Raw genomic sequence first — 20,726 nt, forward strand, 5'->3', positions numbered from 1 at the left:
CATACATCAATGGAAAGCTTATTTATTTATTTATTTATATCTATTTATATATATATAATCTCAATTTCGAGAAATTTACCCTTATAACTGGTTTTGTGGTCCAGGGTCACATATAGTGACAAAGCGGTTGAAAATCGGCAGTTTCACATTCACACAGTTTTGCTTCTCAATTTTGCAAAATGTTTATTTTTACTGAAAATGAAGCAAAATACTAATTATCAATAATAATGATTTTTTTTCATATGTCTGTGTGTGAGTGAGAGAGAGAGATCACCCTCATCTATGAAGATAAGCAGATGGTGATGTACTGTACAGGTGTGTTTTCACCTTTGCAGGTGGGCAGGTTGGGGCTGCTGGGTAAAGAGCTGTGTGTAAGCACTCCAGGAGACACGCTGCCCAGCGATGTGGACCGAGGAAGACGTCGGCACGCCAAAACCAGCAACTCACGACACTGTTTATGGCAGTTCACTCCACAGTCTGAAAACAAAATGATTCAATTTGAACAAAAATGCACATTTACCTACATTATATAAATGAGAACTATTGATTTTTTTTTTTTTTTTTTTACACACATGCATGGGACAGATTTATAGAAACAGGATGTTTAACAAACCACTAATTTCAAATAAATGAACAGAAAAAAAGAAGCTAGAAGTGAATTTACAAGATAGCGGCCCGTTCAAGCATCAACATCTATTGTGATCTGCTCTTTTTATTTATTTTTTACCTTTGCACTTGTATCCTTGTTTAATAATTCCCCAGAGCTGAAAACATAGACCACGGGGTGAAGAGGAAGGGCATGAAGAGGACAAAACAGAGAGAGAAGCATATGAGTAAATATAAATTATGGAAAGAAGCTGCAGATTTATGCTGTATTTGAATTCAGGGTTTTCTGTACACAGACCCATGTGTAATAAACAGGATACTTCCACACGTTGCACCCTTCCTGTGCAATACAGTTTGAGAGAAGGTGATTTTGTGTGTGTGTGTCTGAAAGTCTGTTTAAAAGAACGTGTGTGTTAACTCAGCGGATTCCTGTCTAACCATCTGTGTCAATACAGAACAATCTGAGCAGCAGTGACTATGACTGAACACTCACTGTAGTGTATACACTCACTTTAAAGTTCATCAGCCTACAATATTCGGCACTATGCCAACAGGAAATGTAATGCATTTACCAGGAAAGACAAAATTGTGTACAAATCTTATGGCCGGTTGTCACCTTGGTCAACAGATTTTGTTCTTTTTATACATTATATTATTAATATGTTGTTTTATATTTGTGTGTTTGTGTCATATTTTTTTTTTTTTAAATTCCACTTTGTTTGATATTTAGACATAATCCAAAAACATTATCCATTGTATATGAATATACTACCGTTCAAATGTTTGGAGTCAGTACTTTTTTTTTTCTTATGCTCACCAATGCTGCATTTATTTGAAAAATACAGTAAAAACAACTATGTTATGAATTATTTTTACAATTTAAAATAAGTGTTTTTTATTTTAATAGATTCTAAATGTAATTTATTCCTGTGATGGCAAAGCTGAATTTTGATTTGCTGCTCAAGAAGCATTTCATCTTATTATCAATGTTGAAAACGGTTGTGCAGCTTAATATTTTTGTGGAATTCTTGTAACATATGAAAAATGCTTCCTTATTGAATAAAAGTATTAATGTCTTAAAAATAAAACAAAAATGTTACTGACCCCAAACTTCTGAACGGTAGTGTTGAATGTTTTTTTTTTTTTTTTTTACTTTGCCTGTAATGAGAAAAATGGCAATAAAATGTGACTTAACTAATCTAAAATCTTGGTAGTAAGAAACGGCTAAACACCGTGGTTGGATTTAACCTTTCCACTGTTAGAATGATTCAGTGATGTGGTAAACTCAGCTCCTGCTAGGTGTGCTCGTTTGCAAACACTCACAGTGCTGAACACCTCAGACAACTTCTGCTATCTTTGCATAAGTGTTGCACAGGAGAAATAAATATACATTATCAACTGTGCTGATGTGAAAGGAAAGGAGTGCATTTAGTATTTCTTTATGAGCCTAATATAATCAGCTCTTACAAATCCAGCGCAGTGTTCACAGAATGTTGGTTTCAGGTAGGTCATCTCCTGGAAGTTGTGAATAAATCCAGGACCCATCTTACACTGCAGCAGCGGGTTGGCACGCAGGAAATAGGCCATCATCTCATCCTTACTGATCAACCCATCCCTGGACAAAAACAGAAAGGGATCATCGTGATATCCTCCATGCAGCTCATAAAGCAGTCATGTCTTTAGTGTGAGTGCAGGAGCTCAGGATAAACACATGCAGTCACGCGCCAGTAATGCGGTTTGAGCGCTGTACTGCTAAGATGAACCACAGAGGACGCCTGGGGAAATTCTGAGTGTGTGAGTGAGTCTTTGCTTGCCTGATGCTATGCGTCCTTCACCGGGAGGCATGACCTTCAGCCTTTTAACAGTGCAGCAGGTAACCCACACTGAGCAGCCCCGAATGTCCCAAAGTGACTAAACCATACACATGCTGCATTTTTTAACCTCTGATCATTCAAAATAAATACATAAACGTTTTTAAATGCTATATGCATTTGTCCAGTGGTACAGAAAGTATCAGGCTCAAAAGTATGCTTTCACAAAATTCACAAAAACACACTCTTTAAAAATGTATTATTGTTGTTTAAATATTGCATCATGGTGTTGTGTAGTCTGCGTGCCATGCTCTGCGCCATTTGCAGCGATAAAACATTCTTATGAATTTAGCACGGTTGAGTATCAACCAATATCACTGAATCTCTGCCCAGGCTTATAAAGAATCATTGACAGACTATGAGCAGCTCTTGCCAAGAAACGCTGTTAGCAGTTTGCAGGGGTCTGTTACAAGAATCACACATTTCATGTGTGTGCGTTTCCTACTTACTGGTCTTTATCAAGCACGCAGAAGGAATCGAGGAAAGGGAAATTTGCAGCGATACTCTCAAAGTCTTCCTGAGATATATATCCGTCATGGTCGTGGTCATAGTTTCGAAAGACAGACTTTACATGCAAAAAAACAAAACAGGAAAACACAAGTTTAGTGACTGCGTAAAAGCTAAATACATACATATACATCTTCTGTTAAATGACTGGACTATTCTTTGCATGTGGCATAAATATGTGCATTGATATAATCTACCGTATAACCAGATTCATATGAATAAACCATTCAGGAAGTTTGGAGTCACTGAAATATTCTTGACATAATCAGCCCCTTATATTCAAAGCCTGACCTGGTTTTATGGAGCTAGAAAACAATCGGTGGCATTTATACATTTGAAGAGTTATGCAAATGATTAGAAATGACAGAATATAGAACATGAAAAGGTTTTTAATATCATAAATGTCTGTGGGTATTGCTGTTGACAATAACTTACATCCACAACCTTCCTTATGTGTTTGTTGACCACCGAAGGATCTGGTTTGGTTGTGACCCCAGAGGCCCAGTCCAGTGGAGCCAGAGGTTTGTTGGGTGTGGTGGGTGATGTTGGCTGCAGAAAGACATGGATGTTCTAAAATTGATTCATGTTTTGTGTTAAATATTTAGAGAGAGGATGAAACCAGTCAATAGTTTGTGATCACCAATATCAATGGAAGATAAATCTTAAGAAATGTTTCCCTTATATTACCGAAACATGTTGAATGTTTGGGGTTTTAATGCTTAAAAAGCTCTTATGTTCATCAAGGCTGATGTTTTCTTTTTGAATATATTTTAAAAAGTAATTTATTCCTGTTATGGCAAAGCTGAATTTTCAGCATCATTACAGTCTTTAGTGTCACATGATCCTTCAGAAATCATTCTAATATACTGATTTAGTGCTCAAGAAACATTTCTTTTAATATTACTGAATGTTGCAAACAGCTGCTCAATATTTTGTAAATGTCTTTGTCACTTTTGATCAATTGAATGCATCCAGGATTAAAATGCTCCTTTCTTTTGAACAGTAGTGTAGTGGCACGCATGGGCCGTACAGTCATCTTACCTGAGATTTGGGGTTACGGGGTTCTCTGAGCAAGGACAGCTCATAAATTTCATCCTCTGTGTAGTACAGATCCAAGGACAGCTTTACACAAACAGACATGCAATTACATTAAAACCACTAATTTCCCTAGGGGATAAAACCACTGTAATTCAGTGCTGCTGTCAGATTTACGACCACAGATGTGTTAGCTGAACTCACAGTGAGCAGGTAGATCAGGTCCATGTTGGGCTCCACCTGAGCCACAGCACTCTGCAGGGACACCAGCTCATTAAAGGTGAGATACAGCTGCTGCATCTTCACGATGTTCACTTTCCCATCCTCCACCCAGTCCGGGAAGACCACGTGCACGGCGATCAGGTCCTTCAGATGAACGCCTAGGATCGGGATCTTAAACCCTTCGCTTTCACTGAAGGCTTTGCGGTAAGCACAGTAATTACCGTTTGACGAAACCAGCTCTGTCATTTCATTCCAGATCTGTCAATAACAAGAGAAAATGACAGTTCCTGAAATTAACTCATTCTGTTATATGTTCTAGATATCACGTCTGACCATTCGTTTTTTTTCAATAGTGCATTTTTCCTATACAAACACATGAAATGGTATTTGAATTACACCTAAAATACAAAAAAATATCAAATCAAGTGACATCTGCAAATCATTTTCGTATCAGCTTCACTTCTCTGATCCATTTTAGAAATACTTTTCTGATATTTCCCGTATGATTATGTCTAAAATGTTTCCCAAAGGTAACGTGACATCAACTCCCTCAGCAGTGGGAGCTGGCCACCAATGACAACTTGACTTAATGGACAAGGGAGTGAATATTTCTAAAACGAAACTAAACAGCTGTTTTTGCATTGACTGTTGCACCTTGGTGACCTCTGGACTGAGGTGAGAATGAGTCTCCTTCAAGCGGGAAATAGAGCTGTGACTCAGACCTCCGACCACAGCCATCAGTGTGTTAAAGTTCTGCAGGTGGAGCAGTTTCTGAAAGAGACAAAAAGAGACCGTCAGACCCACAGACAGACAGACAGACATTAGATAGACAGACAGACAGACAGACAGACAGACAGACAGACAGACAGACAGACAGACAGACAGACAGACAGACAGACAGACAGACAGACAGACAGACAGACAGACAGACAGACAGACAGACAGACAGACAGACAGACAGACAGACAGACAGACAGACAGACAGACAGACAGACAGACAGACAGACAGACAGACAGACAGACAGACAGACAGATAGATAGATAGATAGATAGATAGATAGATAGATAGATAGATAGATAGATAGATAGATAGATAGATAGATAGATAGATAGATAGATAGATAGATAGATAGATAGATAGATAGATAGATAGATAGATAGATAGATAGATAGCTTTGATCCATTAGTTGACATATGATCTAGGGTTTTTATTTTACAGCATAATTGCTGATCTCATAAAAGCACAGCTCTCCTTTATTACTGGAGCTCCAGCAACTCGACAGCTCAACACTTAACATCTATTAGCTGACACGGATCATGCCCTGCAGGCCGCAAAACAGATACTAAAAGCACAGGCTTTATACTGAAGGGATGCCTGGGTGCTCTTCACAATAGAGGCGTTTCATACACCCCCGGCGGCGTGAGAGCAGGCAGGCGGCTCCCTCGCACTCTTCCGCTGGCAGACATTAACATATCAAAGGGCCTGGAAATGTCATCTAGCTGCTTTCAGAATGCACTGTTTGCTGGGTGAAGGGTCTCGCATTTGCGTAAATCAACGTACAGTTCAACAGCGTCTCGCATCAGTGCGTTACCCAGGATGCATTTATTTTCATAATGAGTTATTCAATCATTTCATGGGCTCCATTACCTTACATAACGTTACATTTAGTTCCATTTCCTATACTTTGATTTATTTATTTCTTGCTCTGGTGTTATTATATACATTATATTAATGATTTAGGAATACTGCAATCCTTTTTAGACAAGCTAATAAACTTCATCAACATAGATACTAGCTTAGACAATCTCTGGTCTGCTTCCATTACTAATTTATATAACTTAAATGTGACTATCTTTGTCAGACATGAAGATAAATGTATGTTCTTACCTGTGCAACGTGGATGTATTTGTTGATGACCTCTGCTCTGTGCTGAGGGGTGAGTTTACTGAGAACCATCAGTTGAACCCACTGAGAGATCCCATTAAACAGAGCGATGGAGCGTTCTAATGTGGGGTTATCTACTAGACAGCCATGAATCACGTAACTCTGGTAATCTGTGAACTGAGGACATACACATATTGAGACATATTCAAACTTTTCAAAAAGCAACGACACTAACTTAACTACATTTTTCAGTCACATTAAAGCAGTTCTGCTATTTTCAAAGAAGCACAACTTTTCCAGTAACAAGATACTTTTTGCAACTAGTAAAGATACAGCATGACCAAGTTACAACATATCGCTGAGTAAACATATACCTTTAGTTAAATGGTCAGTCCAATGTAGTGTTGGAATCTTTCTAATGAATCAATCTCACATATGTGGACAACAGGTCCACTCTCACATATGTGGCTTCATTTTAGCGAATTGTTCTGGTTAATTTAAACCTTGAATTGCTCTGGTTAGTTTAATTGGCTGATTCAAATTCATGTTGCGAACTGTTGATGCAAGACTGGCAGACACAAAGAGAACAAACTACTTTTGATTTATATGCAATGGCTTATCACATTATTTCCCCAAAGCTTAACACTGATTTAGAAGGGAGCAATGGATAAAGGAAGGATGTTTGTTAACTAAAAAAAACTTGAGGGTTAGCTGCTAAGAATAACAATGCAGGGCGATGGAAAAAATTAGCAGACCTGATAAGAGAACTAAAGTGTGTTCTTCTCATATGCATAGTCTTTTTCTTTCTATAATCACAAAAACAAACACACACACACACACACACACGCATTATCTTCACTGACGCAAGTCCTCTACAGCTGCCGGCTTTCCCAGGTGAAAGAAACACTCTATTTTTCCATTTCCACTGTGCACACTAACCGATATCCTCCTGATGGACTTGTACTCTAAGAAGGTGAGGTGTTCGGCCAACTCAATGGGTTCCAGGTGATCAAACAGCAGTGACGCTTTGCCCTTCTTCACCTGCTTCTTTCGCTGAGTCAGTTTACGCATCCAGTCATACGAGGGGCTGAAGGGACAAACATGTTTTCACTGTTTTATGTTCATTCATACACCGTAAACCCAAATCAATTGGGAAAAAAAAAAAATTGAGGCAATCAGTTGTTTAAGTAAGCAGAACCTGCACATTTTTATTTTGTAATCATACATTTGAATTACTCTGAACTTGAAATGTTTGAGTAAGCTAATTCATACATTTAACTTAGAAATATCCTGTAATCTCACATTTTTAGTAATTCAATAAATCACACCTTGCTAATTGGTTGCACAATGCTTTGATAGCATTAGCATAGCACTTGCTGAATGAGGACAGCAATATAATACTGTGTATCTGTTCTCAAACTAAACTCATGCTCCACTTGTCACCATGACGGTAATCCTACAAAACCAACAGCAACATAACATAAACTCTTCTAAACTATAGCATAACAAAACATTAAACACAACTAAGCCTGCCACTTAACGTTAATCTTGCAAAATAAATATATAACACTAATATAGTACTTAATTTTGGCATTTACTGTCCCTTTTGAGTGTCATGGCAAAGCATGCTGGGAAATAGAAATCCCAGCCCAGTTTCGGTTAAATTTAAGTTTAAGTCTAATTCATAAAACTCAAAACAATACAAAAAAAAAAATCAGATTACTTAAAATGTGTCAGTTTTGAGAACTCAAAAGAAAAAGAAAGGTCTAAATACCCATAAAAGTGAATTAGCTTGAACTGATTTGTTTAATTTGAGTGGGCTCTACTCAAACCAATTCATTATTTTGAACGTTAGTGTTAAATTATTTAAATCTGTTTTATTTCTGGATTATTAAATAATATTTTCTAAAAATAACAATAACAAATGTTAAATGTTAATATAATATTAAGAACATTTTACATTTTCTATATAAAGTCACACTGTAGACAAAAACAATTGTATAGGCTCATTACTCAGATATGACAAGACATCTGTCATAATCACAGAAGAAAATCATGAAATAATCTGATGAATTATAATGTGCGAAATTTAAGTTGCCATTCAGTGTTAAAGGACAAGTGACAGGTGCATAATGCTCTCTGCAATCATTTTCACATAATCTGAATCAGTGATTAAAACATGCTCATTAGTGTCAAGTTATTATTCCATAAAAGGGCAACATTTGAATTTATAGCAATGCATTTTCATTTCAATCAAAACAGTAGTCATGATTAAAGCCAAAGGTCAAAAGGTGTTGCAACAACACTCACATTGTAGAAATGTCAAGTAGTTTAATGTGCTCGTCACCACCCAGCTGAACGGCTGCATCTCGGAATTCTTCTGTAAGACGGATCAAACCTAGATCCAGATCAAACTCTGCAGGGAATTCCGCTATCCAGTACCTATACACACACAGAACTTTCATTGCAGTGGCTAAAGACAAAGTGTTTATCAAAGTGTACAAATGGTTCTCTGTATTTAAGACAAAGTTGTGGGTATTTTTCCACTCCACTTGATTTTGTTGTCCTTTTACAAACTCATATACATTTCAGCAACTCAAAACTTTCAAAACCATAAGGATGGACCGAAGTGCTGTACATAAATATAGCATAAAAATCTAACATTATTATAACAATAAATTACAACAACAATCAAGTCATCCATCATACAGCTCACATTTCTCAAACTTAACGAAACGCCAAAGGCCAGATGAAATCAGTAAATCTTTAGATCACCTTTGAAAGTGTCCACACATGATGAGCATTTTATAGATAAGGGCAGTTCATTCCAAAATACAGGAGCTGCAACAGTAAAAGCCGGATCTCCTGTACACCTCAAACGTGACCATGGGACAATCGGCCAATTTAAACTGCAGATTGATGTATTGTTTTACGTAAATATTAGTTTTAAAACAGAAGCTCCCATCAGCTGCCATGTTTAATTCTTTTTGTTCAGATAACATCTGAAACTGCAGCCTTGAGAAAATGTTCAAACACATCATCGCCATGCTTACTTGTGGGGAAATGTAACCTTGAAGCACAGTTTGTCTAGACCACAAACGCAAAACTTAGAAACAGCTCACGACTCTGCAAACATTTGTTTGGTTGGTGTTAATTAAACTCATCTTATCCTTACAAAAAATACTGAGGCGGCACCATGGTACAGTGGTGGCATAAGATGATACTTTTGATGCAAGGATTACCATATTTATATGCAGCACCATAGTGGTTAGGTGCTTCATGGTATTTTTAAGCTGTGGTTTTCAACTGGTATGTTGTGAACCAAAAATGCAACCCAGGTCTAATGCAGAGAAAAAACAACAGTAAATGCAAATATACAATAATAATTATAAAGATAACTAACGATTTAATCCTGCAGTCTTTTACAAAGTTATCTTTAAAATAATGCTTAATGCTTCCTGTTTTTTCCCTCTTTTGTTGTTGATGTTAAAGGCGGTACATCCAATGTGCTACAATATTTTGGCAAATTAGGGCAAAATCGACAGATTGTGTATTTGCCCAAAACATTAAACAAGATACTAATGTTTCTTGAGCACCAAAATAGAATATTATAATGATTTCTGAAGGATCATGTGACACTGGAGACTGACGTAATGGCTGCTAAAATTTCAGCTAAAACACATTTTAAAATAGATTAAAATAGAAAACATAACATTATATACATATACATAAATGGTATAACTATAGTTGTTTTGTTAATGTAGTTCTCCCAGTCATGCCCATTTATGAGCAATTGTCCCTTAGCTTCATATGCACAGCTCTTGTTTATATGGGGAAGTAGTTGATTTCCTGCGCTGAAACACAGCAACAACTCCAGCCCGTTTGGATATAGCCAGTAAATATCAAGGATACTTTTTAAATCAAGTAAGGTACTTTTCCCCCAACAGGATGCAGTTTTACAAAACACTGACCTCCTTCATTTTGTGATGTTTTTGTTTTGGTGACTCTCACCGAGTCCCCGGAGAAAGGAACGGATGAAGCGTATTTATGTCAGATGCATGCCGTTTATCATTAATTATGTAGATGTTTTTGACTGCCGGACTCACTAAGGGCACTGAGACATAAAAACACATTCCTTTTCTTGCTTTTGTGGGGTTTTTTTAAGACATAAACATCAGCTAGAATGTGTAACCAGCATGAGTCAGAGTGACATAATTCAGTTAGGAGGTAACAACCCAAGGGTGTTTGTATTGTGCATATTCGTGAGACCAATGAGAGCAGGGGTTAGAAGGTCATCAAGCATTCAACTTTTACACAACACCTCAAAATTTACACTGATAACTGATAAATTACACAAACCACAGGAGTGTGCGCACTGGAAAGAGACTTTGTGTCTTGCCTATCAAATCAGAGAAAGAGAAACACTGTCTATTTCACATTTCTTCTAACTTAATACAATTATTTCAATGACTAATCATACTATGTATTATATATTAGTATATCTATTTGAAAGTCGAACTGATACATTAACATGCATTTCAGAATGTCTTGGTATTTGTTTTTCCCTTGTTTGCTTCAACGACTTCAAGTTTGTGATTATGTTCTCCAGCATGATCCAGAGAACGTTTTGTGCACATGGTCAATGCAATTTACTTGTGACCTAGAAATCTTAAATATCCTTATTCATTTTACATTTCTTTATCTAAAAGTTTTCAAATATAAATATAAAACCTGCTTTAAAACCCTGTTTGTTCACAGCTTTAAATTAGATTTTGATTCCCAGATGATCACATGTCTATTCTCAAAACAATTCCTGAGATCCTAAATGAGAGCTTGTGGTTTTAATGGAGGCTGAGCGGTAGCTCCGAAAAACAGGCAGGCAGATGTGAATAGAGGAGAAAGCAAAGGTGGCCTGAGGAGATGAATAATGGAGGGACGAAACGCTGATTCATTCTTTGCTGTGCGCTAAAACACAAACTGTCCACTGTGGACAAATGTCCATCTGAAGCAGCGATGCCTGTCCTTGTGACATCATCACTCTTAATGCTGAGTGCAGACGACAGTCACACAGCCTCCAGAGAAAAAGAGGAAGAACAGAAGGGGAATTACAAAAACGAAAACGCCAAATAATAGCCTCCTCACAACATGCTCTGCTACGGGTTGTTGCTTAGCAATGCAAATAAACACCTTAAATCGTTCCGAAGAGGAAACTCGAGGGGGATAAATAGGTTGTTTATCTTGTTAAACGGAAGCTGTTTTTATTTACCTCATTAAATAACAGATCTTCAGTCGTGTCCGCTGGCAGTCATCTCCCCGACAGTCACGATACGTGATAGAGAGTTAAGGAGAATTAAACATGCTGGAGAATGAATGGAATGGATGTATATGCACACAGAGTTATACAGCTTTGCAACGAATGAATGGCATTGCATTACATTCAAGTGGCATTTATTTACAAGAAAGGTAGCTGACACACACTATCACGTAAAACATTTCAACGTTTCTTGGGTCTAAACTATTAGGAATTATGACTAAGAAAAGCTTGGGCTACCATCATTTCCTTAGAGATGCCACTTGGTATCTACTGAGAGAACATCACACACCCTAAAAACATACTGAAACATAACACACTCGTACTGGTCTGCCACAGGATATATAATCAGAAGTTTCCCCGCAAGCTCGGTGGAGGACACATACCAGCGATGCATCAGCAGAAGGGTTCGAGGAAGCTGATTGTCATGCAGCTCTCCTTCATCGTCTATAACAGAGAGAGACATTCACAGATCGAGGGATAAATATTGATATTATAAGAAATATAGATATAATATAACAATAATATAAAAAATAAAAATATAATATATGAAAAAATAGAATGTGAGTAACGGAGAAAGAGAGGAACACATTTTTTTGTATATAACAGATTTAGGAATAGCAGCTCAAAAATATAGATGTGATGTGAGGTACAGTATGACAGATATAAGAAAAATGTGATATAAAAATCTAATGGAGGATATCAGTAAAAAATCATAATAACAAGAGCAGTAATTAATAATATGATGAGTGATTAATAAGAAAAACTATGACAATTTCAGTTATTAATATGTTCATTCATTTGAAGTATAGTTATCAGCAACTGTCTGTGATTAAGCAAACAAGGGTCAATAATTATAAACACAATCAAAATAACCCATAATGGCATCAACCGTGACCAAAAACAGTGGTGAATTACGGTGATTAATATAATCAATTCATGTATTTGAATAAACGTAAGATCTAGCAAAAGAGCAAATCTGTTGGTACTTGATGCACTAACAGATGGAATGTGGACAGTAATGGACAAAATTATAGTTTTGCCATTTTAGTGTTCACTCACCAAACGCATGAATGCAGGCGTCCAGCATTAGCTCAAGGGAAGCAGCCTTCCCCAGCGTAAATGACCCCATGACCTCCTGTCCGACCTGGCCTCACTGGGACATCCAGCTCTCTGCCATCGGGCAGGCCACCCTCTCTCTCTCTCTCTCTCTCTCTCTCTCTCTCTCTCTGTCTCTACTTTACTCCTCTCTTCCACTTTTCCCCTCCTTTCAATGTGCTCAACGTGCACAGCAGAAGATTGGTTGACGCTGTGCCTCACTGCAGAAACAAACAAAACAGTGTCAGTAATTCAGGAAAAAAAAGTTACAGAAAAATGTTATGAAGCCTTTCACATGCTTACACCAAAGGGCTTTATAGTGAATTAACTGTTGAGGCATTATAGTGAATGAACTGATGCTGTTCAGTAATCACCTCTTGCTTTGGAGTTTGTAAGACCAATCTTTGTCTTTTTCACACTTTCTACGAATGCAGTAGAAAACATGTCCTAACAATATATATCCTCAATATATATATATATATTTTATACAATATATATATAAAAAAAAAAAATATATATATATATATATATATATATATATATATATATATATATATATATTTTTTTTTATTTTTTTTTTTTTTTTTTTTTTTTTTTTTTATTTTAACAAATGGCCAGTGAAAGGCCAGTCAACATTACCCGCAGAAAATGTTGACCATCAACCTCAGGTGGTCAAACAATTCAACCTCAGGTTTTCAATCATTTTTAAAACATAAAAAGGTATTAAAGAAATACATTAAAATGCAACAAAATATTATATTAAATATATTGTATAAATATATTTTATATTAGAATTCCGACTAAATTAATATATCACTTAGTAAGCTCTAGCTAGTTTGGGTGAGTAGTTATTGATACACTTTTAAATAAAATATTTGTACATTAAATAAAATATAAATAACTTGATTAAATATGAATATAATTAAATAAAATATAAGTAAAAGTATTCATAACCATTTAACTTTTCCACATTTTGACACATTACAACCACAAACAAAAATGTATTTTATTGGGATTTTATGTGATAGACCAACCCAGAGTGGCGCATAATCGTGAAGTGGAAGGAAAATGATAAATGGTGTCCAAACATTTTAACAAATAAATATCTGAAAAGTGTGGCGTGCATTTGTATTCAGCCTCCCTAAATCAATACGATGTGCAGTGTTAGGTTACCTCCACACATAGCGTTTTGCGTTTAGGCCAAAAAGTTCAATTTTGGTCTCATCTGACCAGAGCACCTTCTTCCACACGTTTGCTGTGTCCCCCACATGGCTTGTGGCAAACTGCAAACGGGACTTCTTATGGCTTTCTTTCAACAATAGCTTTCCTCTTGCCACTCTTCCATAAAGGCCAGATTTGTGGAGTGCACAACTGATAGTTAGCAACTATCCTTGCTAGGTTCATGTTGCATGATAGAAAATAATAGAGCCCACAAAAAACAGACAATCAAATAAACAAAACATGGGATTTGTGGTAATGGTACCATAAAGGGACATCTTTGACTCTCTAACCCTTCTCTCCATGACAGCAGCGGACAGGCCTGTGTTAAGGTTGAATTGTTTGAACTCCCTATGGCAGCTATCAATATTTCATCTCTCTCGGGGGAGCACTGTTTGCATGACGCTACATCACAGATCACGATTCCACACAGATGGCATGACATCATTCTGGCCCACAGAGCTGGACGTACACTACCTGATTAGAGCTTACATAACATAATAGTGTCTTCTTAACTCATTAGTGCTTATGAACTGCTCGTGTCCACACGTAGAGGGTTGCGGATAGCCCTAGCCCTTCACACTGCCACTAAACCTTTCTCCTCTCCTGAGTTGTTTTTGTCTTATGTTGTGATGTGTACATCACTTTTCCGGATGACGAGTGTTTTTTTCCTGTATCATTTATCTATGTAGTCAAAACAGGCAGGGTGAGTGTGTGTTCCTGTGCACAAATAGCTAATAGATTAATTTTAGATTTGAGTTTATTTTTATTGCAGTCAAGATCAGAAAGGCTGCACACTAAAAAAAAATCAACAACAAATTAACCGTCAAAATACAAACACTGGAAATCAGCTTCAGCCATAACAACAACAACAAATGTTCAACAGAGGTTAAGCAGCTGCTTGTGATGGGAGAAGGGTCAGATAAATCTTGTGGGACCTTTAGTTGGCGTCCTAATCTTTGAAGTAAAACAGTCATGTGGCAAGTGAGGTCTCTGCGCTACTGTCAATAAATCCGTTCAGAATTCATTGCCGTTGTCTTGGAGATGGCCAATCGTGATGTCATAAATGACTCCGGTAAGTGGGGGGGGGTGAAAGAAAGTATGACTTCAGATGATGGAATCTGCATGAAACGTGCAAAATAACTGCAAAAACATCCAACATTTCCACCCTGATCCACATGAAATGCATTTTAAAATACACCTGCTCCCAAAAGAGATCCCTGACAGGGGCCAGCGCTGTGGTTATAAATATCTCCATCTAATTTTCACCCCTCTCATCATCTGTGAGTTTGAGTGCTGATGGCTGGAACCTGTCCTGACTCGCCTCATCCAGACCAGCACATACAGAGACATCAGTTACACAACCATTACATGAAGCCAAATTTGAGATATTTATGACTCAAGCTCTATAATAAACTGTACAAACATGATATTAGCTATCAGTGACTTAACATTAATTACTATTAAACCGATGTCAACACAATCGAGTTTCTACAGACTAGTTCATATACTAGTGCCAGGGAAAAATTAATCGTGATTAAATTACATCCAAAATAAAAGTTTGCGTTTATATAATTTATGTGTGTGTACTGTGTAGGCCTATAATTATTTTGTTTATATAAATACACACACATGCATGTATATATTTAAGAAATATTTGCATGTATATACTGTATATATATATAATGTATCTATATAAATATAATTTTCTAATAAAAATAGTATTTTCTTCTTAAATATAAACATGCACGTGTGTGTATTTGTATATGCATAATAATTATACACAGTACACACAAACCTTTATTTTGGATGTGATTTAATCACGATTAATTTTTACCCAGCACTAGTTCATACATTTTGATGGATACACGTTACAGATTAAGAAAGTACACTCTCAATTTTCTGCCGGGAACTGCATCTCTCTATGTTCCTCAAATCTTTCTCATATCCTTTTTCAGTCTCCCTTAAGCTGAGTCAATATTTGATTAGATTAGACTTTTTTCATTATGAATTATTTCGGTAACACTTTAGAATAATGATCATTAGTTAACATTAGTTAACTACATTAGTTAACATGAACTAATAATGAACTGCACTTATAAAGCATTTATTTATCTTTGTTAATGTTAATTTTAACATTTATTGATGCATTATTCAAATCTTGTTAAAGGGTTAGTTCACCCAAAAATGAAAATTCTGTCATTAATTACTTACCCTCATGTCGTTCGACACCCGTAAGACCTCCGTTTGTCTTCGGAACACAAATGAAGATATTTTAGTTGAAATCTGATGGCTCTGAAAGGCCTCCATTGGCACAATGCACGGTTCACTCTCAAGACCCTTAAAAGGTACTAAAGACGTTGTTACAAAGTCCATCTCACTACAGTGATTCTAAAATAACTTTATGAATCGGCGAGAATAGTTTTTGTGCGCAAAAAAAACCTAAATAACGACTTATATAGTGATGACGATTTCAAAACACGGCCTCATGAAGCTTCGAAGCGTTATGAATCAGAAAGTCGAATGAGCAGTTTGAATCGCCAAATTTCAGCAGTTTGGCGGTTTGACATGCGATCCGAATCATGATTCGACTCACTGATTCATTACGGGTGTCGAACGACAAGAGGGTAAGTAATTAATGACAGAATTTTCATTTTTGGGTGAACTAACCCTTTAAGATTAGTTAATGCAGTGTGAACTAACATGAACAAACCATGAACAGCTGGATGTATATTAACTAACGTTAACAAAGATGAACAAATACAGTAACAAATGTATTGCTCATGATTAATTCATGTTAGTTAATTCATTAACTAATGTTAACTAATGAGCATTATTCTAAAGTGTTACCATTATTTCTTATATTTCTGTGAAATGCCTTTACACTATACTGTTCAAAAGTTTGGAGTCAGTAAGATTTATTTTTTAAGATTTGTATTCACCAAGAATGCATTAAAAGCTTACCATTTTCCCATCACATATCAGATCGGAAAGGCATTTATGTTGCCATTGGCAGCCATTTAATAATTGTAAATCATTTTTAATAATTAATAATTTAATAATTGTAATAAATATAATAATTCATGTTATTATTGCATCCTGTTTAATTTACAACACAGGTGCAAATAGTATCTGCCACTATCTATAAGTATAAATAGCATCTAACTACTTACACTTATTGCAACGAAAATACTGCTATTTTTACATAGTGTAAATAAAATCTATCGCTATTTTCACTTAGTGTAAATAGCATATTGCAAAGAAAAGCTGCTATTTTCAATTAGTGTAAATAAAATCTTTTGCTATTTAAACTTAATGTAAATAGCAGCTATCACTATTTATATTTAGTGTAAATAGCATCTATCGCTAAGAAAAATTGCCAAATTTTAATTTATTTATAATTTTATTACACTACAGTTAAAATGTTTGGGGTTGGTAAGATTGCATTTATTTGATCAAAAATATAGTAAAAACAGAAATATTGTGAAATAGAATTTTAGAAAAGTTACTGTTTCTACTTTCTATATTTTAAAATGTAATTTATACCTGTGATGGCAAAGCTACATTTTCAGCAGCAATTACATCCATAAATTATTCTAAAATACTGATTTGGTGCGCAATAAACATTTATTATTATAAAAATTATAAATAAATAAAAATGTGGCTATTTTTTTTAGCGATAGATGCTATTTACACTAAATACAAATATTGATAGCTGCTATTTACATTAAGTTTAAATAGCAAAAAGATTTTATTTACACTAATTGAAAATAGCAGCTTTTCTTTGCGATATGCTATTTACACTATGTAAAAATAGCAGTATTTTCGTTGCAACAAGTGCAAATAGTAGTTAGATGCTATTTATACTTATAGATAGTGGCAGATACTATTTGCACCTGTGTTGTAAATTAAACGGGATGCAATAATAACATGAATGATTATATTTATTACAATTATTAAAATTTTTATTGTTAAAAATGATTTACAATTATTAAATGGCTACCAATGGCAACATAAATGCCTTTCCGATCTGATATGTGAAAAGGGAGTAGAGAACGTTCGGCAAAAGGCAGATTCGAACCACGGGTCGATTTGCATCAAAATGTTCTGCCCCGCGCCTTACCCCTACACTTTTGCTGCTGTAAACAATCCAGCGTCTTCCATCATTTTGTCTGGCCCTGCCAGATGTCAGTGGCGGAGTTAGTGTATATAGCATCTGCCATCATTGCGGGCTATTTGCGCTTAGTGTAAATAGACACTCCTTTAAAATGTACAATCTTTTTTTTGTTTTGAAAATGGTTAAAAAAATATTGATGACTCATACTGGACTACACAGATTTTTGTCCAATCAAATGCTCTCTAGAATAAGAATGACCTGCCCCTTAATACCACATGCCTCTTACTAGCTTGTAACAAATTATGTTTATGACCGTGAAGAAACTAAAGCATACTGCACAAAATTCCCAATAAGTTCCTATTTAAACTTCGGATTTCAATAGGAAACACAGCAACACAGGAAAGAATACTGCGCTCATCAAGTTATTTAATGCGCTCTTTAAATGTAAGGTAAGAACGGCTGGAGTGCTACTTTTAACAGCACAGGACTGAAATAATCTGCCAGAGACGAAGACCCAACAACCATTTTATATTCTCATAAATGCAGAAGCACTGAAGAAGCTCTCAAAAATCAGAGCAAAACAGAGAGAGAATTACTCATTGAGAAAACGCAAGGACTCAGAACTTGAATGTGATGAATATGATGATGTCAACGGCATACAGAGTGAGTGAGAGCAGATCGAAGATTCTTTGAATAAATCTCATGTAAAAACCAAAGTCAAAGACATTTCTCTCATTCACTTACCCTAAATCTTCACATTAAGGACAGCTGTGTAAATCTGAAGGGTCAAGCGTAACTTCCAAAAGCTGCTGTGGTATATAAGGACCAGAGGAGTCCTCTCTAGCAGAACAGACTGCGATCAGCTGACTGACACTCTCTCGCTGTCCTCCACGCCTGTTTGTAAACACCAACGCACATCAGACAGCCATATGACAGAACATCACAGCCAATCAGAGTGACAGAAGGGCTCAGAACATGAACGGGGACAAGATGAATACAAATGCCAAAGAGTGAGAAAGAGATAATGAGAAAGTGAGAGTGAAGATGAGATGTGAGAAATGAGATAGAAAAGACTTCAAATGAATAATAAAAACAGCGATAGTTCTATAATGTTACAGCACTGAGACAAGTTAGATGGTTCGTATTGTCACTTTAATAAACAGACGATAGAACTTCAAGTGAGAAAAATAATAAATATGATGTGAAAAGAGGCCGGACAAGGAGCACTGAACGTCTGGGTGAAAAGCAGATGCAGCAGATGTCTGTGTCTCTGGCAGAGAGAAACAGCTGCCCTCTACATCTGTGTGTGTGTAGTGAGATGAAGTCATTGGGTTCTCAGTGAACTGGACTGCAGCTGTTCAAAGCCCAGACTCCTCCCACTGACCCTCAAGAGAGGTCACAGAAGTCAAGCATTTATTGGACTTCAGGTTGCCCCTATTATGCTATATTAAAGGTTCCTAGTTTTTGTAATTTTGTAATTCTTGTTTCCTACAATAGGTATACATGCATCCAAGGTAAAAAGTGGCTCTCTAAACCACTCCTTTCTGTGAGCATACTCTGCTCTGATTGGTCAGACGGCCCAGTCTGTTGTGATTGGTCTACCATTTACAGCGTGTGTCATAAGTCAAACGCCTATTACCATATGTGAATTTCAGCTCCAGAGGCTTCCTTAACACTTGTATAATGCACAGTGATATGAAAAAGGGACGATGGCGTCGGTTTTTCCATATCAATTTGAGAGCATGTACTCATCCTTTTGAAGTGCCAGCAAAGTGGATTTGCAGCGCTAAAAATAGCGACATGTTCACAACACGAACCAAACTCTTCCAGGCCTCGGCTACAACTAGCTACAGTGTTTGAGGGTGGGTCAAAGTTACAACATTACGTAGGTTTGTAACAGGTAGTGACATGGGTTTGCTGATTACTAGTTTCGGCAGTTCAGAATTGATTCTTTCTTCTAGGAGACAATTATACTTTATTTGTCGTGCATTTCGATCTTTAACATTTTGCATACCTTTTACTCTACCCAAATAGCTTTATTACACACTACATGAAAGGTAATATTTGAAAAAGCATAATAGTGGCACTTTAAGAATGGTGGAGGCTAGTTCACCTCAATCCAGACATTTCTTTTATAAACAACATACAGGATAAAGAGAAAGTTCCCAAAATTCCAGAAAGATTACACATTTCTGAACAATCATAACCTATATAATTTGTTTTATGGCTATGGAATGCCAGAACTATTCATTGTGAATTTAGTTTTTTTTTTTTAAGTCCCTTATGCTCAACAAGCCTGTATTTATTTAGATACAGAAGATACCGAATACAGAAAAACAGTATTATTTTTCATAACAGTTATATATAAAATACAGTAATAACAGTAATATTGTGAAATATTATTACAATTTGTATGTAAATAGCAAATTGCTCTCCATTTGATTATATTTAAAATTAAATTAAAATTCCTGGGATGGCAAAGCTGATGTTTTCATAGTCATGTGACCTCCTCCTAAAGTATATATCCAATTCCTCCCCATTATTGTGACAATTACATTTTGAATTGCTTTAAAGGTGCAGTGTGTGAATTTTGGCGGCATCTAGCTGTGAGGTTGTGAATTGCAACCGCCCAAAGCTCACCCCTCCCTTTCGAAGCACATAGAGAAGCTACGGTGGCCGACACAGGGCAAAAATGTCGTCGTCGGAGAGAGCAGAGAGTAGTCTTAGCCTAAGATATCACGTCCACGGACCATTGGCTGAATGCCTGATGCATATGGCACACTTATCTTGAAACAATTCAGGAGTTTCAAAGTCGTCATCTGATTGGTTGAATGTTACAGGATGTTCACGAGACGG

The 20,726-nt window shown here is 36.3% G+C and overlaps 1 protein-coding gene across 4 annotated transcripts in view; it reads right to left on the bottom strand.

Annotated features, from left to right (window-relative positions):
- The window catches only part of rasgrp3 (RAS guanyl releasing protein 3 (calcium and DAG-regulated)), a 38,580-nt gene that overhangs the window by 7,828 nt on the left and 10,026 nt on the right, over nt 1–20,726 (bottom strand). Inside the window, exons 2-16 of one of the 4 annotated variants that reach the window (XM_079833058.1) lie at nt 15,968–16,004; nt 12,500–12,756; nt 11,782–11,884; nt 11,393–11,455; nt 8,437–8,568; nt 7,066–7,213; nt 6,130–6,303; nt 4,896–5,012; nt 4,224–4,499; nt 4,026–4,106; nt 3,420–3,533; nt 2,927–3,042; nt 2,074–2,221; nt 728–764; nt 328–477 (exon numbers count right to left, since the gene is read on the bottom strand). In XM_079833058.1, the coding sequence (XP_079689184.1) occupies nt 328–477; nt 728–764; nt 2,074–2,221; nt 2,927–3,042; nt 3,420–3,533; nt 4,026–4,106; nt 4,224–4,499; nt 4,896–5,012; nt 6,130–6,303; nt 7,066–7,213; nt 8,437–8,568; nt 11,393–11,455; nt 11,782–11,884; nt 12,500–12,569 (1,729 nt within the window). In that variant the 5' untranslated portion in view covers nt 12,570–12,756; nt 15,968–16,004. Of the gene's footprint in view, nt 1–327; nt 478–727; nt 765–2,073; nt 2,222–2,926; nt 3,043–3,419; nt 3,534–4,025; nt 4,107–4,223; nt 4,500–4,895; nt 5,013–6,129; nt 6,304–7,065; nt 7,214–8,436; nt 8,569–11,392; nt 11,456–11,781; nt 11,885–12,499; nt 12,757–15,967; nt 16,005–18,614; nt 18,773–20,726 lie in introns of those variants that run through there. The other 3 variants (XM_079833057.1, XM_079833056.1, XM_079833059.1) reach the window with 3 other exon arrangements.

This window comes from Gobio gobio, assembly GCF_949357685.1.
Source record: "Gobio gobio genome assembly, chromosome: 13".
Lineage (NCBI taxonomy): Eukaryota > Metazoa > Chordata > Actinopteri > Cypriniformes > Gobionidae > Gobio > Gobio gobio.